This window comes from Neopsephotus bourkii, unplaced genomic scaffold (assembly GCF_033783945.1).
Source record: "Neopsephotus bourkii isolate Nb327-2 ecotype Australia unplaced genomic scaffold, CSIRO-AGI_Nbou_v1 NB_450, whole genome shotgun sequence".
In the NCBI taxonomy this organism is placed as follows: domain Eukaryota; kingdom Metazoa; phylum Chordata; class Aves; order Psittaciformes; family Psittacidae; genus Neopsephotus; species Neopsephotus bourkii.
In genome coordinates this window covers 521,300-546,073 of record NW_026900952.1, presented here as the reverse complement: position 1 = coordinate 546,073, position 24,774 = coordinate 521,300, and the positions used below count along the sequence as shown (strand labels likewise).

At 42.4% G+C, this 24,774-nt stretch overlaps 2 protein-coding genes and 1 long non-coding RNA gene across 4 annotated transcripts in view; 1 reads left to right on the top strand and 2 right to left on the bottom strand.

Moving 5' to 3' along the window:
• Positions 1–6,398, top strand: part of GPR39 (G protein-coupled receptor 39) — an 84,887-nt gene extending 78,489 nt beyond the window's left edge. Inside the window, exon 2 of the mRNA XM_061349591.1 lies at positions 5,656–6,398. Within this exon, the coding sequence (XP_061205575.1) occupies positions 5,656–6,179 (524 nt within the window). The 3' untranslated portion in view covers positions 6,180–6,398. The remainder of the gene's footprint in view (positions 1–5,655) is intronic.
• On the bottom strand, positions 4,029–4,782 carry LOC133210315 (uncharacterized). The gene is made up of 2 exons (XR_009724911.1): positions 4,688–4,782; positions 4,029–4,587 (listed from the first exon to the last, which is right to left on the bottom strand). It is a non-coding gene; the product is annotated as an uncharacterized LOC133210315 (long non-coding RNA).
• Positions 6,206–24,660, bottom strand: LYPD1 (LY6/PLAUR domain containing 1). Of its 2 annotated transcripts, XM_061349593.1 has the most exons (4): positions 24,218–24,660; positions 23,248–23,304; positions 23,021–23,158; positions 6,522–6,765 (listed from the first exon to the last, which is right to left on the bottom strand). In XM_061349593.1, exons 1-4 carry the CDS (start codon positions 24,267–24,269, stop codon positions 6,530–6,532), a joined length of 483 nt encoding a protein of 160 aa, XP_061205577.1. In that variant the 5' UTR covers positions 24,270–24,660; the 3' UTR covers positions 6,522–6,529. The 2 variants fall into 2 exon arrangements, with proteins under 2 accessions (XP_061205576.1, XP_061205577.1); XM_061349592.1 differs by lacking the exon at positions 23,248–23,304 and having other exon boundaries at positions 6,206–6,765; positions 24,218–24,652.
• Between the last annotated feature and the right edge of the window lie 114 nt (positions 24,661–24,774).

Here is a 24,774-nt window from a genome sequence, read left to right as displayed (position 1 = left end):
TCAGATGATAGAGGCTTCCTATCTGGGTGATGAGGGCAGGCTGCACTAAAGGGATGCGGACATGCAGCACTGTATGTCACAAAACTTGTCTAGCATCTACAAAGGCCTTTTAGCACATGATTTATGCTATAGATACCCATTTATGTGCAGATACGCCCTCTGGCAGTTAGGCAGAAACACTGTGAGTTCCACAGCAGCACTGAAGAAATGCCATTGTTCCCCTTGCTTTTAAACCCAAGGGAGCTGTTGGGGTAGTCTGGGAGCAGTAGTAAAAGGTGTGCTCCTCCCTCCCACCCGCCTGTTCATCAACAACCAATTGCTGTTGGCCAGAGACAGAGAGGGTTTGAGTCCTGTGTTCTGGGTAGTGGCTGAACACCAGCTGCTCATGAGAAGCTGCTCAAAGCTGAAGGTCTGGATCCCACCCAGCTGCTGGTAGACCAGAGAAACTTCTCCAAGCTCTTAAGTGACAGAAGCAGCAGTGGCAGGAAATCCTTGAGGCTGGAGAGCAAAGGCAGTCCCCTCCTTGAGGTGCTCCAGTGTTCCTCAGTTGAACATCGAGGAAGCGCAGCCTGTCTGGCTCCTGCTGCTTGACAGCATTGCCAAGAAGTGCCAACGCCATTTGCTATCACTTCGGTTGGTTTCTTTGCTGCACTTAAAAGTCAGGCTTGCAGCAATGAAAGTAACAGCTGTTTGTAATCTGACATTTCAATGACAATTGTCAGTAGACAATAAGCATATGGTGGCTGACTTCTCACTTGCAGACAACTGCAGCAGCAGAGGCACGGAGCAGCTGCAGCTGCTGGAAGCCAGCACTGCATTGATCTGCAGTTGGGAAGGTCATCTCAGTGACTGAAGACTGCAGTGCGTGACTTCTGATGTTTTTCTCAAAAGCTAGAAAGACAATAGCTTAATGCCCAAGGTCCCTATTTCTAATCAAAGGCAAGATTTTTGAGTCCTGGTTAAAATAATAAACATAGCATAAATACATGCCAAAACCTCACCTCCTCAAAGTAACACTCTTAATTAGTCCTGGAGTCTTTGTTTTCTTCCTTGTGCTGAATCGGTAGTGACTGATACTGTGACCATCAAGAACTCAATTAGCTCTAAGATGTATTTGTGTGTGATTTCAAAACCATTTGTAGCAGAATCAAATCAGGAACAAGTGCTTTCCTTGTGATTAATGTTGCTCTAGGACAGTAAACTTAATAATGAGGGGTGGTGTCAGTATTTTCCTCTTTTGGGAGCCAGTACCTTTGACACATGGTGGGAAGAATTTGTGATTCAGGCATAGGGCATTAATGTCACATTATACCTTTGAGAATAGTTGGGCCAAATATGCAAATGTGAAATGTGTGCTAAGAAGTCTCCCTCTGACCCAACTGCATCACTGCCTGCGCTTGACTCATAACTCAGTAACCATATGCTTATATTCCACTGACAATTGCCATTTAAATGTCAGTTTACAAGCAGATGTTGAGAACCCACCTTTTTTGCCATTAATTAAATCACAGAAAAGCAAAATTTGAGGTTTAATGCTGCTTAGGGTAACAATGACAAGAGAAGCAGCAGAAGACAGCAGACCTTATAGTACCGGGGTTAAGATGCACGGACAAATGAGCATGTACATGAGTTGCTACAACAGCCTTAGTTAACGGACTATGGCAGCCAAATACAGCATTGTGGCATTTCCTAGAGACGATGATCATTTTGTAGACAATCCTGAGTTTTGTGGAATGGCTGGCAGAGGCCAGGGTAGAGGGGAGATGTTGGACTATAAAAGGGGACAGATTTAAGTGCTCAGGTGTAGAAAGGACGACAAAAATCCATTCAAGAGCAGAACAAGCAATATCTGGAAGGGTAGAGAAGGCAGCCCTCTCTACTCTGCCAGACTTCTGCATGTATTTAAAATCCCTCCCAGTAAAGTTCATAATGAATTTAATTCAGTCCCCTATGGCCCAGAGGAATGTTCTGAGTAATAAAAAAGTATTGCTAAGGGATAGATGACTGCCAAACTCCCATTTGGTGCCAGAAATGCATAGTTATATTATTGGTGCTTAAATGCTAGGTTTATTTTACTACATAAGCGATCCTTTGTCACATAGTAAGAATTAATACTGAAAGATACACTTCTGGGAAGTTACAGTAACAATCCCCAGATTCAAATCATTGTTAAATTGGTATGATTTGTTTTTAAAGAGTTTTGTGGTTTTTTTTTCAGATTATAGTTGAATGTTGTAGTTCGTATTCTGGGTAAGCTATTTTGTGGCTGGTTTATGGCTTAGTTTTTTGAAGTGGTTTTAGTCAAGGATCTTTTCATGCCTGCTTTTTTTTTTTGTTACCTTGAAATACCTGTATCAATGTTAAATGAATTGTAAGCTCAATCACTTACTTACTGGTTGAGATATATTCACTTACACATAGTCAGCTAGGCTATGGTGTATGGGCTTTTGATGATTAAACCAAGAGATTCAAGTGTATGTTGGAAATTTCAAGCACCAGTGATGGAGGTCACTGGACCACAGCATCACACTGTTTATAAACATCAGTACTCATGGAAGATAAATCTTTGCTCTCATCTACTGTGTCACTCGAGTGCAGTGGTCAGGAAAATCAGAAAAAAAAAATGGAGCTGCTGATTTTTTTCACTTTAACAAGAACCAGTGGAAGGGAAGGGTGGATATGAGATGAAACATGAGAGAGTTTAGCTCCTAGCAGGCAGCAAGCTCATAGGAAAAATGCATCAGTCCTGGTGTAAGAGGCAGTTTGGTTTACTTTCAAGCTGACACAGTGTAGCTTAAACACCTTCTGCACTTTACAGTACAACATAAACTTCCATGGCCTGTGTACAAGTTCAAATTGAAGGCAGCAGTAATTCGGTCAAAATATTTCACATGCTGAGGTCTGAACAGAAAGCTTTTCTGATGGGCTCTGCTGCTGCACTTCACTTTACTTCATACCTCCACGTCAAGTGTGACCAGCTGAAAAAAATGTGAATTAGTCGGTGTGTTTATTTACACCGTGCATCTCCCTTGAATCCATACGCATTTTTTCAAGCATCAAAATGAACAATTACTCATCCCTGGAAAACAACAAAGTTTTGCTGCCACCTTCTCCCACCCCCCAAAAGACCCACCTCACTGCACTGCAAACAAGCACAAACAGCTCATTTTTCACTTGCTGTTCACACAACAAATACACAGTTCCCCAGAACAAAAGTGACTGAAGAAGATAAGGGGAAATCTTAAGCATTTTGGCAGTTTGAACTAGAAAGAAAAGTCAATGGCAAAGAATTCAGATACAAGCAAAAAGTTAGACATCTTGAAGCACTACATTTGAGGGTTAAAACCGAATGCACACGTTGTTTCCTTACAGTTTTTCACAGCCATATTCGTAATTTAGGAAACTTAAACAGTGTAATGAAGTGTCCTGTTCCTTTCTAAGAACCCAAAAGTTACACTGTAGAGCTTGTTTTCTTTTCCCTTGAAAGAAATCATCTGGTAAAATTTGCCAAGAATCCTGCAGACCTCAGTTTATGGACTTTGTCTTTCAGTTGCACAGGAGAAAAAGCCACATTAAACCAGTACCATAGTTTTCCTGCCTTTTCAATAAGGCCCGTCACAGGTCACAGCTTGGGGTTCCTTATTTTCTGTTGGTCTGTACCAGGACTGCTATCCATGTACAGGTTATGCTGACAGCAGATTAAAAAACAAGCACTGAAGGCTAGGAAATTTGCAGGACTAATATAAAATTCAGATCAGCTTTTGACACACAACAGGCATTGACAAGTGAGGCAAGAAGGCAGAGAAGAGTAGGGCAGGGAAGCAAAGGGACCTGAGACTGTATAGGAGTGGAATGAGACAAAGGTGAGTTACGGCAGTTAAAGGACAGAAAATGGCAAAGGGAGACACATTTGCCAGTTGCCTACTGTGAACAGCCTTCCAGGGCTCTTACCTCGTGCTGTAAGTCTAAGATATGCTACTTCCCGTCCTACCAAAATTATTGTGACATGAAGTGATTACAGAAGCAGATGATCAAAAAAACAACTTTTATTTGGTAGCTTATTCAGTGAGATCATAAATTTGTTAATTATACCTTTCATTAACAAAATTAATTAAAAATAAGACATTTCATACCTTTTCTTTGCTCAGGGGTGGTGGAGGAGAGAACTTGGACATACCTGTTTAAGCCCTGGCAGTTTTGAAGTTAGGAAAAATCTTTCTTCTCTTTTCTGCCTCCCTTCCCCATTATGTTAATGTCTTCCCACTTGTGAAGTATAATGTTCCTGGCTTGGAAGATCAGCATGCACTATTTCAAAATTGTATTCCTATAGTGATCTGTTCAATGGTGCATTCTACAGCAAGCTCTTTGATGGAGGCAATCTGACTTAGTCTAGCTAGGTAGGAATTAAGTGTTTCTGTGCTACTGTTGGGAGGAGAAGTTAGATGTTGGAGATTAACAATACCACCAAAGCCTACTGGAAATGACAATGGTGCACCATCAGGATACTCTCTACTACTTTGTGCCTCTCCGCAGGGAAGCCAACCTGCAACTTCTGCTCCCTCCCAGTGTTCATATAAGACACGTTTCCTGCAACGAGAAAAACAAAGTGGAAACAGTAATCTGGTGGTGTAAGGTGTTTCAGAAGTAATGCTTGGTGGGGGAGCACTGAGAGGAATTGTTTTGTTACCTGTTATTTTATGCAAGAAGTCAGGATTTCCAGTGCTTACATGCACCAGAAGCAGCGGATACCAGTGCAGATTGGAGTGCCTCTCCCTGCTCCATCTCCTGCCTGGGAACAGAACCTGATCAAGGTCACCCACACGTTACTTCAGGGCTGCTCTTCTGAAGACAGCACCACCACTGAGCCCTACTGAAAGCCAGTCCATAGAGGCAGAGTTTTCAGACATCTAGTCACCCCCTTTTTAATGCCATTAGTGATGCAGCAACATGTATTTATACTTACATATAAATACAGAATGATCAGATACCACATTTTAAAGCATAATTTATAATCTGAAACTGCTTACACTTTCATGACTAGGCTTGGGTTTTTCTCATTTACATTCATAATTTAATTCCACTGGAATTTGATTTTAAGAAAGCCCAACGTATCTTAACTACCATAAAAAGATCCATACATATTTTGCTTAAAAATATCTTCTGTAAGAGGAAATTTACCAAAAATAACAGGAACTATATTATTATGCATACATTTTCTTTTTTTTTTTCAAAGTACAAACAAGAATCTGATCTCTTCTGGGTATTGCCTGATCTAATATGGCTATAGCTTCTATTTATTTTGTTTGTTTTTCAAAGTAAAGGGAAAGACAAAAGAAATGTAAGAACACAAACTAAAATAAAAATGCATTCTTTTTGAAGATACACGTATCAGTGAAAGAACACTAATAAATGGCCATAGGTACAAAGAAATACCAGCCAAGCAGTATGCACTCTTCTGTCAGAGCATCTGCTGCAGTGACCTTGTAACAGTTATTAAAAACAACAAACAAAAAATGCTACGGGTAGAAAAAGCTGTCAAGCGAAACATTGAGAAATTGGTACCATTTCCTAATGAGCAAGCGCAGAACTGATATTTAGTGTTTTATGTTTTTTTTCTTTCCATATATGCACACCTCTTCCTCTTTCTGTTCACAGGACTGATTATTGCAACTCTGGCTGTATGCTGGATGCCAAACCAGGTTAGAAGGATCATGGCTGCTGCTAAACCAAAGCAGGACTGGACCGTCCCCTACTTTAGAGCATACATCACTCTTCTTCCCATTGCCGACATCTTCTTCTACCTCAGCTCGGTGGTGAACCCCCTCCTGTACAACATCTCTTCTCAGCAGTTCCGCAGCGTGTTCCTGCAGGTCCTTCGCTGCCACCTGACCATACAGCATGCCAACAAGGAGAAGTTTCTCAGAGCAAACCAGAGCTCCAGTGCAAGGAGCAGCCGGTCTCTGCGCCCACTGCTCTTCATGTCGTCTAGGCGCAATTCTTCTAGGAGGAGCAATAACAAAGTTTTCTTAAGTACTTTTCAGAATGAGACCAAGCCTGACTGCAGCCTACAGGAACCAGCACCTGAACCACAGCAGTCCAGCTTGGAAGTAGTGCCTTTAGAGACTAGCTTAGAGCCCAGCGCAGATGCACCAAACGGCCTTTGTGAACATCAAGTATGACTTCATAAGGCAAAGTTAATGATTAGCAATGAACTTAAAAACATGGAAATCAAAATGACCAAGGAATTAACTACATCTTAAAAGGAATAACATAGGTGGATTTGTTTCCAGTTATGCAACAAAAGCAGAGTTCTGTATCCTGCTGATGGGATTTTTAAGTGCACCCTGGAAATTCAATCTGCTAACTGAATTCATTAGCTGCCAAAAATATCAGCCCCTTTCTCCCCACAACCACTGAATTTCCCTCTTTGTTGACAGGGATTTGGAAACAAACAGAAAATAACAGCAGTGTCTTTGAGGAAAGGAGACAGAACAAACTTTATCAAGGCAAAAAAATACTTGCTTGAAGTTTAGCAATACAAAATCCACAGAGCCAATGTAAGGAGCAGAACAGTGGTTATTATGTGTGCCCTGGGCACCACACCAGAATTCCCCCTCTTCTTCGGCCGGGGTCCATTGCAGAGTGGAGTGTTACAGCAGCTGATACAAACAGAGTTCACCTTCCCCGGAGAACAAAAGGACTGGTACCCAGCAGAGGCTATCAGACACGCTGCTGAAGAGGCGCAGGATTTGCGATACATGATTCCTGTGACACAGAGTAAAGGTTACTTAGCTTGATATGCACATGGTTTTGCTTTACAACACGATTCATGCTTGAAAACTGTTGCAAAACGTGTTTACATTTCTAAAGCCATGCTGGTGATGTGAGCCAGAGCCCTCAGCTGTGACACGGCTAATGGCTCTGCACTGCAGGAGAAGCACAGCCACTCTGCTTCAGATTTTCCTTTTATTTGATTCCGGTTGGAACCAAAACTATTAGACTCAAATGATGCATTCTTACAACCAGAATCCCCATCTTTTGGAATAAACTGCTGGAATAGCTGTAACTGAAATGCAGTTAGTTTCAAAATGGTTTTTGTTCCTGTTGCTGAACACATGTGAGTTGTTTAAGGTGTCTAATTACAGTTTTCTATGCTGTTAATTTGTCTTTTGAGCATTTTTTTTCCTTTTCTTGTTCCTTTGCCTCACACAGACAAGTAACCAAGAGTAAAAGGAGAATGACTATCAGCAAAACTTCACACCCTCACCCCTTTTATTCTTTTAAAGAAAAACTAGAAATACTTTTCCAGGTAATCTCAGTTCTTGCTGTCTTTGAAGCTTAATACCCTCAACAACAAAAATTTCCCTTTGTACAGAAATGGCTTTTCTGAGTTGAAAGTCTACACTTTTAAAATGTAATTGAAATTAATCTAATTTTAATTCATAATCTAATTAAATTTATATTCTATCAAATTGTTTTTACCTGAGAAAAAGTACATTCTGGTGCACATAGCTGTTATTTTAAAATGGTTCATAAAGGTTTTAAAATACATAGTTGCATTTTCCCCTGACACTGGAAAAATGGCTGTAGCAGTTCCACATCTCATTGCTCTAACGTTTTCCTGCAAGTGATACAGTAGAAATCGTGTGTTGGAAAAACATACACATAACACATAAATAGATAATGGAGGTTTGCTGATATTGCCTTGTGGTTACAAAAAGAAGTAAATATTTCTAAGGCTAATAAAATCACTATTTCTTTTGAATACACAGTTCTCAAAAGTTTTTTTTTCTGGTGGATGAAGTGCCTAAGCCATTATCCATGATGTCTGAGAAGCTGTGGCAGTCCAGTGAAGCTCCCACTGAGGGGAAAAGGGGAAATATAACCCACATTTTTAAAAAGGGAAAAAAAAGACCCGAGAAACTACAGGCCAGTCAGTCTCACCTTTGTACCTGCAAGATCATAGAGCAGATCCTGCTGGAAACTGTGGTAAGGTACATGGATGTAAGGAGGTGGTTTGTGACAGCCAATAGGGCTTCACTAAGGGCAAACAGTGCCTGATGAATTCTGTGGCCTTCTGCGATGGGGTTACAGCACTGGTAGCTAAGGGAAGAGCAACTACCATCATCTACCAGCACTTGTGCAACGTGTTTGACACTGTCCCACACATCATCCTTACCTCTGAATTGGAGAGACATGGATTTGACAGATGGACCACTTGGTGGTTAAGGAATTAGCTGTATGGTCACAATCAAAGAGTTGAGGCCTCTCAATGTCCAAGAGGAGACCAGTGGCGAGTGGTGTTCCTCAGGGGTTGATACTGGGACTGCCACATCTTTGTCAGTGACACGGACAGTGCACCCTCAGCAAGCTTGCCAATGACATCAAACTGTGGTGCAGTCGACCTGCAGGAGGGAAGGGATGCAGTCCAGAGGGACTTTCACAGGCTCAAGAGGTGGGCCCATGCAAACCTCATGAAGTTCAATAAAGCCAACTACAAGGTCTTTACACTTGGGTCAGGGCAGTCCCAAGCACAAATACAGGCTGGGTGGAGACTGGATTGAGAGCAGCTCTGATGAGACAACTTTGGGGTGCTGAACAACAAGAAGGTCAACATGACCCAGCAGTGTGTGCCTGCAGCAGAGAAAGCCAACCGTATGCTGGTTGGCTGCATCAAAAGGAGCTTGCCCAGCAGGTCGAGGGAGGTAATTCTCCCCCTCTACTCTGGTTTCATGAAACCCCACCTGCAGTTCTGTATCCAGCTCTGGGGCCCCCAACATAAAAAGGACATGGACCTGTTGGACCAAGTCAAAAGGAGGCTATGAAGATGATCAGAGAGCTGGAGCACCTCTGCTGTGAAGACAGGCTGAGAGAGTTGGGATTGTTCAGCCTGGAGAAGACAAAGTTCCAGGGACACTGTAGAGGAGCTTCCAGTACCTAAAAGAGCTGACAAGAAAGCTAGAAAGAGGCTTTTTACAAGGACATGGAGGGACAGGACAAGAGGGAATGGCACTGAACTGAAGGAGGGGAGATCTGGATTAGTAAAGAACTTCTTCCTACTATCCGTGAGGGTGATAAGGCACTGGAACTAGCTTCCCAGAGAGGTTGTGGGTACTCCATCCCTGCCAGTGCTCAAGGCCAGGCTGGATGGGGCTTTGGGCAACCTGGTCTAGTGGAAGGTGGCCCTGCCTCTGGCAGGACTGGTTGGAAATAGATGATCTTTAAGGTCCCTTCTAACCCAAACCATTCTCTAATTCATCTGAAGAGCATTGAACACGATTCCCTTGGAGACTGGTGACTGCATCCTGTGGCATGGTTCCAGAATGTTTTTAAATGCACAATGACTGAGATATTTTTTAGCAGGAGTGAAGCAGAAATATGACCCGTAGGTACTGAACTCACAGTAACTGCAGACACTGTTTCAGTCCTTGGGGACTTCAGAAATAAGCACTACCACACTGCACAGTCCAGTAGAGACCTCTGAAGTAGCAACTGCCACTGCGCTACTGAGTGCTGTGTGGAGCAGCAAAACACGGTTTGGGTTATGCTCAGGAAGAAGGATTTCCTGTCTTCAGAGAATTTTAATTAAATCAATTCTTTTACACTATCACCACACTGCTGCCATCCCAAAAATGCAGGGGTTTCCCTGTTTTCTGTTCTCCCTCTGCAAATCTACACTCTGAATCATGTTTTAAGTCTATCTATCTAGTTAAACTCATGGAGAGAAGCCCTCAAGTCAGTGTTAAATCATTCTCTGTCTCCAGTGAAGGACAAACAATCAACACAGCAGGTAGAGCCTTTTCTCAAGAAGGAAGAGGAGCTAGAGGCTGCTCTAGCTGTAACAACAAAGGTGCACAGATTGAGAGGTACGATCTTTTTTTACAATACTTTGTAGAAAGCAGGGAGCTGTGTCACTGTTGGCAAACCATTTCTGTCAATGAGCCTCAACTGTGCTGCCACCAATTGGTTTTCAACACTGAAATCTCAGCTGGTGCTTCCCACAAAGACCTGGCGCTTTATCTGTGTTTCTCCTGCAGTCTTCAGGAGCTGAGGCACTTGTGACTCCTCCCATACCTATGATTATATTTTTTCCTTCCCCTTCCCTCTTGACATAGGAATCCTGTATTCAGTGCAACTATGCACAGAGATTGTTCTCACATCTCTAATCCTGCATCTCCTCATCACGCATTCCTTCCCTGTACCTACCACTGCACAAACCCAGCCGCTCCTCAGTCTTCCATATGAACAGCAGTGAATCCACTTTCCCCTCAAAGACCAAGCCTCTAAAAAGTTTTTGACATTGGCAATTTCCTATTCCTGGTGTTTTATAGATCACTCTCTTCCTGCCATTTCCTTTTCACAGGATTACCACAAAGCCCTGTTCTCAATTCAAGCTATCAAGTGATTTACTAGTTTAGGTCCCTGAAATACCATATACTTTGCACTTTTCCCTTTTAGACAAGGAGACTAGAATGGTTGGGTGCTGTGAACAATTAATATAATGACCTCTGAAGCATGGTTTTCACCAGGCAACTCTAGAAGTCCTTTGCGAAAAAAGAAAATCAAGTCCTGCAGCTTAACTGCATGCGTTTACAACAGCTCTGTTGTCCAGGATAAATTCCACAGAACGATCCGGAGCTCCTTCTGAAGGCAAAGCACAGTATTCCTGCACAGATTGAAATTTTACATCTCAAAGTTTCTTACAGCACTGGACCATGTTCACACCTAAATACAGACAAGGATCTAAGTAGGAGTAAAAATCCCACTGTAACACCTCTCCTGTGGCTCTTCTGTAAATATGTCTTACAGCAGGCAATTCCACTCCCAAACGACTGTTTATTCCCTTTCCCAGCTCTAGTAATCAGAATTGTAACAGGATTCTTTACATAATTAAAAAAGTCAGCACTTCTGTTGGCTTTTCAATACTTACTTGCCTGAAGACATGCCCTTCACATCCAAGTTTTTTTTCGTAAGTATCAATAAGATTCTTTTGAGCTCGCAAATCAGCTGCTATCATATACTAACTGTGCTTTTTACGAAGCATCAGCTATGAATGAATCTTGATCACCATAGAAAAGCTGTGCTTTTCTTTAAATCTGCAGTTCCTTATAGCAAAATACAATGAAAACAGGCATAAAGATTGATGGAAAAACTGAGAATGTTAGCACTACAGGAGTGACATTTAAAAAATGCTTCGGCCATGACTTCTCTTATTTTTTAACCATGAGTGTAAAAAAGCAATGACACTTTGAATAGTATGAATTAAAGAAAGGCAGGAAAACTGCTCTTAAACCTATTTTTCTGTCATATTCTGATTCCAGTTTGTGGTCAACAAAGGAAACAAATTAGTACAACTGAATTCCCTGGTATGATGCCAGGGATACTACTGTCCTTGATCCAGCAGACAGGTTAATGTACCCTAGTTCACTGACTGAGTTCGGATGTGACAACAACGTCCTTTCCTGATTATCCCCAGAGATTTTTCCTTCAACTTCTCTTGCAGTGGCTTATTGTACCATTAAGCCAGCTCTGAAACTATTTCTGAGATCTTCCTGAATCATTTGCCACCAGCAGGCTGAACTGCAGACAGTTCTTTGACATGGTTATCTATCAGCCTCATAAGACTCATACCACAGACATAACTACTAATTACTGGATATTCTTGCTTGAGCAATCAGCTTGATACATTCATTAACACATCACCTGGAAATTATTGCAAACCTTCCTGTGAGTTTTCTGCTGCCTCAGATTGTTCTCCGTTGCTGGCTAGGCAAGGGGACTACATGTTTTACACTCTGCTTTTACTGGGATGGGGTCATTCCCAGTGACCTACCCTCAACAGTGCACACTAGTGCTCAGTTAGTATAATTACTAATATACAATAAGTATATTTACTGCCTGATCTCTTGATGGATAAGTACCAAATAATTTGTCCTTTTTCATGGATTCAGCAGCCCCCCAACAGCAGTGTGGGTTATGCGTATGTGTAGGCACTATGATGTTTTACTACTACTACTGGCCAATTGATTTTCCTTCATTTTGGCTTTAAGGTTTGTAGGATTGGCTGAGGGTATAGTTCAAGTAAAAGTACTTTTAAGAAAAGAGGGGAATACACAAGGCTAGAACATATGTTTGATAATGCAGTAGTATTCCATACCCTCTCCTTCCACATGTATCTACTACAACTGCTTTAAAAAAATTAAGCCTTGGGCTTACATCAGGCATTGAAAATTTACTCCAAGTCTGAGCAACTTGCCCACCGTTACACCTCTCTCTGCCCCACACATGATCATATACGTAGACAGTGTCAAGGCCCAAACTACTATTTCTGCAGGATTTTTGCCTTACACCATGCATTGAAGAGATGGTGTAAATCTCAAGCCTTTTCTATAGTTCCTGCATGTGATACTGGTTTTCTCATGTAGATCTGTTCTACGCACACCCTCCCCACAACTGCCAAGCTCAACCCCCCTGCACTTCACTGCAGTCCAGTCCTTTGCATCTGCAGCTTGGCACTGTTTTGGCCACATGCAGATGCATTCAAGTCAGATAGCAACAGTTATTGCTACAATTGTTTATGTAATTAAATAATTAATTAATTAATCAAATTCAAAAGTTAGAGTTCTTCCATCTACCATGCCTGCAGAGCCCAGTACATGTTCTATTGAATAACAGCTTAACTTGTTACTAGGACAACCAGAAAAGGTGACATCACACCTGCTTCTTACACTGTGTTTATGCAGAAGGCACCAGAAGGTGCAAGCTTTTTCTCTTACTGCTCAAAAAGGATCTTATTAGGTGCCTTCAATTCTTCTGTTACAGCAGGTACAGACAAAACAGAGCAAATGTAAGCATGACTCTCCAACTTAAGAGCCAACCATAATCCAAGCAGTGTAGAACTTTAGTTTGCACCTGTACTCCCCAGACTGTCCTTCAGCAAAATACACAGAATCTCTGAAGAGAATCACAGAATTGGCAAGTAGAATATCACCAGAGGTCAGTGACCTAATTTCTAAAGAAAACCAGCAACCTTCCCACCCTATGACTCAACTACTGTGAAACTGCCATCTACAGTGGCACACCTCAGCAGGAAATCGCACCATCTGCTTCACCCTGGCACAGTTTACAGCCCCATGGCCATGAACTCTTAGCTGAAAGTTTGACTCTATTCAAGCAATGTTGCTTTGTCCAACACTAACTCTTCCAGGCCAAGTGTTCTATCCCATAGGCTAGACTGACACTCTTCATTTTTAAAGACAACTTTTGCTTACAGTGTTTTGTACATATCCAGTGTCATAGGCATGCATAAAGCCAAATTCTTCTTCTGCAACTCATTGCACAAATACTGCTTTAGCAAAAGCTTCTCCACATACTCTGAAGTATATGATGTGCTCCATCAAATCTTTTAGATTATTAAACAACAGCCTGGGCCCAACTACGGCCCAGGAATGAGGCATCCTTGAGCAGTCACAAAACCACCTTTTCAAGACTAAACAAGGAGTTATAGGTATGCACACAGCCTTAGCTTCAGGTACATAGAAAAGTTTTGTATCTTAATTCAGAAAGCTAGCAGGCAGATCAAGACAAGTTTTGAGGTGTGCTGTTGCAGCTGCAGCAGAGTTTCTCTACTCAACGCTTTTAGATTTTGTGTTTAATCTTGCCCATCCCCTCCAACCAAAAGGCCAAGAAAACTGGTCAACAGTAGAAAATTCACATTATGGCACACACAACCCCTGGGAAGCCTGCAAAGGTCGACCTAGCTCTAGAGTTAAGCATTCTCTTAGAATAACAGAATAAATGAGTTGGAAATGACCTTAAGATCATCAAATTCCAACCCCCTACCATGGGCAGGGACACCTCACACTAAACCATATCACCCAAGACTCTGTCTAACCTGGCCTTGAACACCGCCAGGGATGGAACATTCACAACTTCCCTGGGCAACCCATTCCAGTGCCTCACCACCCTAACAGTAAAGGATTTCTTCCTTATATCCAATCTAAACTTCCCCTATTTAAGTTTTAACCCATTACCCCTTGTCCTATCACTACAGTCCCTAATGAAGAGTCCCTCCATAAAGATAAGCCCAAGAACTGTGTTGATGTACTGACACTCACACTTTGTTTTAGTATTCTGAATAGCTCCAATTCTCTTATTTCACTGAAACTTTCAACTTTCTGGTCTTGGTGAACCTGCAAGTTTTCCTTCTTGCTGTGCTTAGACTTGATGTCTTGTCTGCCTATCCATGCTTGCTTTGTGATTTCAACTATATAATTCATCCTTTATTTCTTGTCCTAAACTGTCACTTGCTTACCCTCCTCTTAAGTGAAATTCAGTACCCAGGGGGAGTTATTTTGTGATGTCTGCTGAAATCTAAAATGAGAACTTATACTAGTGCAAGAACAACATGTAAACATTTAATATCAATTTCTGAGAAATATAAAATATACACATGTGACCATTTCTGGATTTTAGTATATCAGTAATGTTCAAAATTGGGTTCAGACTACACATAAATATGTTTCTAAATTACGATTTTTAGTTTATATGAGTTTTGTGCCCATCTTTTTATGGCCTCAGTGGTTTTGTTGTAGTAATTGTCTATTCCTTAGCTAGTACCTGTTCACACACATAATACAGTGAGAGACTGAAAAAGGTCCTATTGAGATTTGCTCTGTTTTCTAGACAAAGACTGTAAATATTTTATCTGAAAAAGTCCTAAATATCCTGGAAGGTGCCTGAATACTGAAAAGCAATCATTCTTCTGAAATTGTGCTTCCCCAGTGGTTGTTTTAGTCAGATCATGTATTTATTGGTTTCAAATATGAATTAAGCTTCCCCAACACAAATCCCTTCATCTGTGATTGTAAAAACTGTTAAAAACTACAGTTAAAGCCAGTGTAAAGTTTAACCACATCTAACCATACCCTCCATGTTTCATTTTACACTAACCTTTCCTATCCTCGTCTTCTCAACTTATTTTTTTTTATTTAAACAAGAGGTTGAAATAATTTGAACCTTACCAGAAGTTTCATAATAAAATTTACTCACTACCTTACAAAGAGCTAATTAAATACAGTTAGCAGCCATGATCAGTGTTTTGCAGGTAAAAAAACACAAGACACTGAAATCAAGTGACTTGAAATCTATTGCAAAGCTATGTCACAAACTTCCAGATTTTTAATGCTGTGTTTTAGGACTGCAGCTATTTCATCCCCACCACTCCCTTTGATGCATTCAGTAGAAGAGATAAAAGCATGTTCATGCCATTAGGCTCTTCCAGAGTACACAACCGTTAAAAACAAAATAAAGCCAAAATAGAACAACCCCCCCCCCCAACCATACCTGTTTGAATTAGCCTGTTTTCATCATAATTGTCTATGAAAACTTACTCAGCATCACCACAAATCCTCCATACAGTCAGCACTTCTGAAAAGTTGCACTTTTTTGCAGAATATAACAGCAGGCTTTTGACAGTGAAAGACTGGCCTCCCCACTCTCCTTCTGACCCCAGCTGACATGGACTGACATGCCATCTTGCAGAAATTAAATCATCTCAGAAGAAAAGTGGACAATTGTTGACCAACAGAGGACAAGGGTTTGGATTATGATGAAAGCCCTTTGTAAATCATGCCTTCTAATTCTGCTACTGGAAAAATGACTCAAGACTGCATTGTTAATAGCATAAATAACAGCACAGAGTAGTCTCTGTCATTGCTTGCAGTATCATAGAGCAGAAGCAAAGCATTAAACTGCTTAAAAATGCAGAGGCTGATGAAGTTAAGTACAGCTCCTAATGGTGTTATTATCAAATACTTTCTCTAAAGCCACAGGCTACAAACCACAAGTCAAGGCTTAACTTTCACCTGCATAACTAATTCTTTTGTTTTCTACTGTTCTTACTCATTTCTCTGCTCACTAATGTGAACTTACAGTCAAGCACTAGCAATCTTTCAAACAAAGGAGGCTCAAAGCACTCTGTCATGTGTGCTTTTCTGACACAAAGGTATCAAGAGCTAAATGGCCTTGGACATCAAGACCTAACTATACCTGATCTTCCAGCAAGAGAGGTGAACTTAATTTTTGGAATCCTGTATGAGCATTTTTCATGACAATCCTTGTCTGCTGAAATGAACTGGGAAGGCACAGTCCTTGTGCCTTTGCAGACGCTAGAATGCTATATCCTTGTAGTAGGTTCCATAAATAATTTTACACATGAATAGCCTTGCATCCTGCTCATTAATGTCCCTACCAGTTTCAATGGAACGGCTCTCAGGTTTACACTTGCATGCCAGCACCTCTGAAATCCATTCAGCTTTTAGATCTTTAGCTATTTTCATGCTTATAGTTTTACAGCCTGATCAGTTTCGGAGCAAGGTTTGCCTGGATTTTGTATTATCGCTTCCAAAGACTCATTGGTAATTTTGGCAAAACCGGTTATGGCAAGTTTTCAAAAAAACCCACACCAAAACCAACTAGACTACAAGGGAAAAATGGAAATGAAAACAGTCTGGATTAATTAAAATACAATCACTGATGTTTTGATGAGGTCAGTACGAATTAAGATAAGCTAAGGTCTATCCTGGGTTCAGCAGCAGCAGTCATTTTTCTCCTTCTCAATAGCTGGTGCAGTGCTGTGTTTCTGACTTTCAGCCTGGGAACAGCGCTGATAACAGTGATGTTTTTAGTTGTTGCTCAGTAATGTTTACTCTGACCAAGGACTTTGTGAGTCTCATGCTCTGCCAGGGAGGAGGGGAAGTCAGGAGGAAGCAGAGACAGGACACCTGACCCAAACTAGCCAAAGAGGTATTCCATACCACAGCACTTCATGCCCAGTATATAAACTGAGGGAGTTACCCAGGAGGCCCAGATCACTACCTGGGTCAGCCTGGGTATCGGTCAGTGGGTGGTGAGCAGCTGCATTCTCTTCCCTTGTTATTTCCCTTATCATTATTATCCTTGGTGGTAGCAGTAGTGGTTTGTGTTATACCTTAGTTACTGGACTGCTCTTATCTCAGCCTGTGGGAGTTACATTCTTTCGAATCTCCTCCCCATCCCTCCAGGAACGGGGGGGAGGGAGGGGGGGGAGGAAGAAAGAGGTAGGGAGGGAGGGGCTTAAACCATTACAAGGTCATGCAACAAGGTTTTGGAAATAGACTTTTGTGTGTGTGAAATACAAACGGAAGCTCTTGAAGGAGGTGTAAGAGACACCAGGCCATGGGCACTGTGTCATCACAAAATTCATTTGTATACCTTTTATACAAGTCTGAGAAACAAAGTAACATAAAAAGCTATTGTCCGTGTCCTGTGAAAAATGAAATTCACTGGACCAGATACCGCAACTTCCTTAAAATAATAGAGCCCTTCATAATCTCTGCACTTGGATCTTGGTCATGGCTTTCAAGTCATGAACTGCTTGCACTGTTAACTCCACTGCTGCTTTTCTATATTTAAAGGCAGTCAGAACAACAACCTACTATGTACGGGCTGTAACTTCTCCTCAGCTGACACACTTAGTTTAGTTCATTCCATACATGGCTGCAAGTTTTCTGAGCAGCCCAAAGACTGGAATGAATTTATTAGCAAGAAAACAGCTCTGGCCTGTGAAAAAGTGTTTCTATATGGTAATACACTCACAGCTCCAAGTTTTCAGCATACAGCACAAATTAACAACATCACTTCAAAGTCTTTTATTCAGCATCAAAAACGAACTGCATGTTTCCAATACTGGTTACTGTGTGTTCATTTCTTTGGGCACCTGGTAGTGCGAGACAACAGTGCAGGTAGCAGCCCTCACATGCCACTTATTTATTTATTAACTTGTCAGTAAGGATTTATTATATTATGCTTTACTTAGATTAAAACACCATCAGAAGTTCTTTTGAGTTACACTGATATGCTTTGACCAAAAGAGACAGTGTAGAATAAAAATAAACAAATCTACTACCAGCTTAGTGGATGTTTCTTACTGATTCTAAATGGGTACTGGTGATGCAACAATTTGCCTATAAAATCTTAATGCCTACAGTGATTCTGAAGACATTAAACTTTGTTTGCCATTTTAATCATTTTGTCAATAAATGTACACCAGAGTATAATTTCCCCTTGATACAAGTGTGCAATTAGTATTAGTACTAATGGATGGTATACATGAAACCAGAGAAAAGTATGCGCTTCTGTAATCCTTAACAGCCATACATGAAGCAAATTCATCATGGCAGCAACACAGCAAGATAACAGTAGTAAGTAACCATAGGTAAAGAATTTACCATAGGTCAGCTCAACACACAATTTAAACTGTGTTTTTGTCTGCCTCATAAAACAAATGATGGAGAAACCCAAGGCTGAAGAGAGTTTAAATAAACAAACTTAAAATTCAACAATGAGATGATGATCTTGTTTATGATGTTTCATGCACTACTTTTAAGCACAAAATTATCACCATCGTTTTTGCTTTAATTACATTACCGGATTATATATCATGTAAATACATCAAAGGGCCTGTTGTAAACCAAACAAACAAGAGAAGTTTCTTATTGCAGATTAATAGAAATAACAAGGTTGTTTCCCAACTGACTTGCAAAGAAAAATTCATAAATAGTCTTATTTTGATGCAGACATCTAAAAATATCAGTCTTGCGACTGCGGATATTTCCCCCCCCCCATTGTGAAAGTAAAGGTTCATGCACGTACGCGCACAACTACATTAAAGCACAAGGGATATTGTTCAAAACATACACATGGGCAGGTTTCCTTACAGAGAGTCTGAGGAATTCAGTCCGGCTGCCTTTCTGGGCTATCTCATCCTTCATGCTTTATTGCTTTCTGATCTAGTCACATTGCAAGTTTCATTTTGCCTTAAGTAGGTTTTAGAATAGCCTTTATACTCAGATATCTCTTGCCTTCAGTAGAAGACAAATTTCATTATCAGTATGTTTTCTATGATACATGTATAAAAGCCTATATATATTACATACTCATCTCCATATCATCAAGATGTTTTATCTGATCCCAATATACTGTGGGATTTATTTGTCCCTATATATGCTAAAAATGAAGGAGCACTGACAAGATTTTGCATCCCAGGTGAAACATTGTCTTGTCTTTCTGTATCTGCTATGGGAGCAGAGTGTTATCAGAACTGCGTAAAACTTGTTCTAATGTAAGTTTTAAAACAATTCGATTAACATGAGAAAAATACTATGTCACTTAATTGACAAGGTGTCCAGTTCTGAGCACTGACAGATCCCCGAAGAACAGGTGAAATGTGAACTGCCATAGCAAAGAGCATTGTTTGCAGGGGAGGCAGAGTTACACTAGTTCCACATAATCACTTAATCAGATAGATACGTATGTATTAAATAGAGTGTACTTATCAGTGCTGCTCAATTCATTTTAGGTTGTGCAATGGAGCAAACATGTACCTGATGCTACAAACAGCTGAGATAACATGCCTGCTGATGTAATTCAAAACATCAGACCTGCTTTCTTAGCTACTCGCATCAGAGGCTGTCACAGCAACAGCCACTTTTTAAGCTCTGGGTTAGGAACATGCCTATGCTGCTGTTATTTCTCATCTGACGCAAAAAAAAATACTTCTAGAATTGGTTCTCCAGAAATTGAGACAATGTTCTGGGAGGGCACAGTGACATTTAAAGCACTAACCCTAACATTACAGCAACTGAAGAGGAGTGGATCGCTCAGCTGTGATCAGACATGAGGAACTATTTTACAACACAAATGAAAAAGGCTGCACAGAGTTGCAGCCCTCTGCAGAGCTGTTTACAGAAAGTTTAACGTAGAAATGAAGCTGAACCACAGAGCTGTCATCCCACAACGCGGTGAACACTAACAAATATGCAAAGAAAATGGCAAGGTTGGACAGAGCCTTGGGCAACACCATCTAGTGTGAGGCGTGCCTGACCATGGAAGGGGGTTGGAACTTGATGCTCTTAAGGTCCTTTCCAACTCAAACCATTCCATGATTCTATTAAAAAAGGCACAACCTAAACACTGGGGACTATACTGTAGACACACCACAGAATTTAAGTCAGTGACACCCTTGATAGCAAAACAAATACACAGGTTAACATCCTGCAAAGGAAGAGAGACTACATCAGTAGGTTACTAACTCAGATCATGAACTTTACCTCAGAATGTTGTACTTAACTTTTAAACAGTGTTTAGGAGAACTTCTAACATTTTGCTCACTGACACACCTATATTTTATTAAGGACAAAAATGGGTTAGTCTACAAAAATTAAATTATACTTATTTGACTATATCTAGTCAATAGGAAAAAGTCTTAATTATGAGATTGTGCTGTCAAATAAATGCAAATACATGTCTTTCATATTCTGGTTTAAAAATTCAAACTCAAGCCTATTATAAATTAAAATCAATATTTGAAACATTTCAGCTTTCAACGATAAGCAACAACCAAAAGAATCAAGTTATGAAATATACTGATAAGAATAGGATGAATTATTAAATAAACCTTGTGAGGAAAAAGAGATTTATATTACACACATTTAAATATCAATTAGGAAAATGAACAGTAAAGGATTATGAACTGAATCATCTGTTTTACAACCAATCCTCTCAAGAAGTGACTGAGAACAACAGGGAAACCAAGCTTGCAATGTAAATTTCACTCAAATTGAAAGAGTTAGGTAAAAAATTTAAATTCATTAACTAGCTGAGATTTGCAATCTCTAAGCTTAAAATGAGTAAGAACTGCATTTATAGAAGGAAATTACATAAAATAGAACAGTGGTACCTGCTATTGCACAGCATGCCAGTTACCTCCTAAAGGGAAAATCCAAGGATCTGCTCAGACACAAAATAAAACTGCACAGAAAAAAATCCCACCCAGAAGTTTCCTTTAAGAGCACCTTATTTACTGTATTGCAAGCCAATTTCTTTATAGGAATAAGAACAAGGTATGCATTTGTGTATGTCTAAAGCCTACTAAACCAGTTCCAGTTTGCAGTTTCAGTGTGCAACAGACACCCTGGCCAGACTGCAGCCTTGCCTACTAGTCTGAGCCAAGACATGGGTCTGACTGTCCCATCCTCACCCCAGCCTACAGCCCTGAACACAGCTGGCGGTGTGTGTACACATACGTGCAAGCCCACTGATCCACAGACTTGCACTTTAACCTGCGAGGGCCTTACCTGCCTGAGAACACTTCTCTAACATTCACCTGAAGAGCAGATCAAAGATTGTTTCCGGAAGGCTGCTACTGCCTGAAGTTGTACCGAAATAAAAAGATATCTCGAAAAACTTTCCAGATTGGCAAACACCAAACAATGTTAAGACTTCAGTGAGAACTGTCTCCATACCATGCTCACAGCCCTTCAAATCACCACAGCCTCCACTGAAACCCATTAAAAGCTGTAGCATGCGGATAGCAATGTCTTCAAACATTCACTGAGAGATACCTGGACTTTAAAAGTACTCTGTAAGCCATAAGTACCTCCCATCCCCACCACCCTTTCCAAGTAAACCTGAAATTAAATATTGCAATAATATCTATTTTGAAAGAGACCGATCTTCCTTTAAACACAGAGCTTTTCTCTCTACACTGGAAGGCTTCTATATGTTTTACAGAAATATAATCACTGCGGATGGTGCTACCCAGGATGAAATAAAGTGCTAGTGGTTCAGCTACTTTTGACAGGTAACAACAATTGTGATTATTTACCCGTGATTCGTAACTCAGTGTTTTGATACTACTAGCCCAAGTGGAACTAACTGATTGATAAGCACTTTGAAAATACTAATGAGTAGTCCCCTCATGTAAAGAGCCAATGTTACCGCTGAAGACGGGTGGCTGCACACATTTGCTAGATAGAGGGGGATCCTGTTGGTGCTGAAGGACTAACTGAGAAAGAACAGACTACAGTGTGATTTATGTTAACAGGAGAACAGTCCTTTACATCAGTAAATGCCACGCTCTACAGCATTGCCCTCACTTGTAAAATGCACAATCCCAGATAGCAGCTTCCCTTTAAATCAAGGTTCTGAAGCCCCAGGCTGTCCTCTCTGCTCCTTTGCCAAACATTTGGAACAGAGGTCACCTCCACACTGAGGGTCACCAGGGAGCTGCTGCTAGCTTGCCCTTTCTAACACCCAAGCATCTTAATGGCTGTCTGCAGCAAGAGCAGGATGCTCCATGAACTCCAGCTCCCACAAACACACTTTTGTGCCTCCCAGCCCCGAATTCCCTAATCAAGCTATAGTCTTCTACACACATAGACGACTACAGAACAACGTGGCAGTCTAAAAAATGAGACTGTTCCCTCTAAATCTCAAATGCCTTCCATGACATTGAATTAAAAAAAAGACAGTTTATAACACTGATCAAATGGCACTAGAGACAACATGCAGAATCACAGCTAGCTTCCTCTTGAGCACATTTATCTGCAACTATGCTAACTTTTATATTCATTACACTAGGGGAAAAGCCCCTTACACTTAGAAAATTGGTATGGCAAATATAACCATTTGTGCCTCCTCCCCCATACTCTTTTCCCCTCTCTCCCTTCTGTTTGATGTTTCCTTTTATGGACAAAAGCTAAGATGACTACACTTTCCTTGCCTTAAGATGAACCTTCAGAGTATATGAATTGCTAGAGTAAATAAAAGAAAGGAGGGAATTACTAATTTAATGCTGTTCCATCTCTTGGGGAAAAAGCCCATGTAATTAACTGTAATGAGATTAAACTAACTTGTTGTTATTAATTTCCCAGTGCTGGGAGACTAAATCGGAGACCCATAAGACTGTATTAACAGCTTTATCAACATTTGGCTTGCATCCTTCAGTGTTTGCACCAGTTTTAAAGGAAAACTATTAACTTCATTGAGTTGCAAAGTCACTTAGAAATATAAGAAACGGAAACTGGTCCCTTTAGGCAGGGATGTCAGATTTCTCTGTAGCTGAAGACTATGAATGGGTGGAGCCAAAATCCACAACTGCTCTCGCAACACAAACAAGGTATAATTATAAAGTCCTTACCAAAGCTCTTTTCCATTACTTCCTTCTGACACATATCTTGAACATTCACTGTACAATTCACGATGAACTCTGGAGCAGAGCAGTCATTATTTAGCTGGAACTCCTCACACTGGTAGCACTGTATTTGCAAACCCAAACCTAGAACAGATCGACTTTGGTCAGGATAATAGTATTAAAAAAACCCCAACAAAACAAAACAAAAATCAACACGTGCCACAAATCCTTACCCTTCCGTCTTTGCATGTCGCTGTGCCTATCTACGCAACAGCCCAGCAGAAGTGCGACTTCTACACAAACAACGCAAGACAAACGCGTCGTCCGCACTGCTGAAACTGCTCCTTACGTGCTCAGCACTTGGTTTAGGAGCAGGCTCCCTTCCGCGGGGCTCCGTGGAGGACACCCGGCGATACCGGCGGTACCGGCGCTGCCGCCAGCAGGCGGCGGGGCACGGGCACTGGCATAGTCCCCGCAGCGCAGCCTCTGCCCATCTCCTGCCCAGCCACCCCCAGCGAGGCGGGATGAAAACTGCCAGCGCTCCAGAGACAGCAACCCGGCTAATAGATGTGCTTCGGCACTTATCTGTACCGACGGGTTTACTTAGCTACTAATTAATTACAAATGATTTAATTACTATTTTGCCATGCACAATTACAGCTGCTGAGCATCCTTCACTTCCGTCCTTTATCATGCAAACGAGATGCTCCGTACGGTTCTCCGGGAGCCGCTCCTCCCAGCCCTCCGCTGAGGCCGCAGAACCCCGTCGAGGAGCAGCGCCTTGTGCCGCGAATGGGACGCCCCGCCCGCCCGTCCGCCCGCCTCTCCCCTCCGCCGGGAGCTGACGGCGGCGGGACCGATCCCGCTCCCCTCCGGGGCTGACGGCCAGCTCGGGGTAGACGCGCGCCGCACCCGCGGTCAGCAGGCGGCATTCGCGGAATGCGGTACCGGGTGCTGCGTGCGGAGCGACCCCCGCCTCGCCCCGCGGGTGGCCAGCGACGGGGTCACCGGGCCGGGCTGTGCCCTCGCTCGTGGCAGGTTGCTCCACGGGGTGCGGGCAGGACGCCGGGCTCCCCTGCCCCGTTCCCGCTGAGCGCTCGGTGCCAGCTCCGTCGAAGGGACAAAGCATTCCAGCGGCCGCTGTGCCGGGCACCGCGGGCTCGCTGCAGGTGCCTCTGGGGGAAGCTGCGCGGAGCCCCTTACCTGGAACCAGGCACAATCCCCAGAAAGTTGCAGCGAGGAGGAAGAGCCGCATCCTCCCGGAGCTGCGGCCGCCGGGCTGGCGTGCAGTCGCGAAGGGGCATCAGAAGGAGAGAGGCAGCGGAGGCGCCGCGCACTTGTGCCGCTTCCCCGCCGCCTCCGCTGCGGAGAGGAGCCGCGGGAGCAGGCGGCGGAGCCCGCCCGGCTCCCGCCCTGCTCAGCCCCGCGCCGCGTTCCAGCCTCGCTGGAGTTGAGCTCTGAGACTGGAAGAAACTGCACGAGAAGCGAGAGCCGGGGGGCGGCTCCCCCCTCCCTTCCCCAGCACCATGTGATGCCAGCGGAGCGGGGCGGGGATCCCCGACAGCCGCCGCGCACCTCACCTCGCCGGGCGCGCGTCGGAGACTGGCAAAGTTCAGCAGGGGAGAAGGCTTCGCTCTCCCGCCCTCAGCCCCGTGCGGCTCCCCGCCCGCCCCAAGCACACAGGTGGCGGTTAGAGTGAGCCCTAGGGGAGTCACGGGCAGCGCCCCGATGCGAGGCGTCCCTTGCCGCCCGCAAACGCA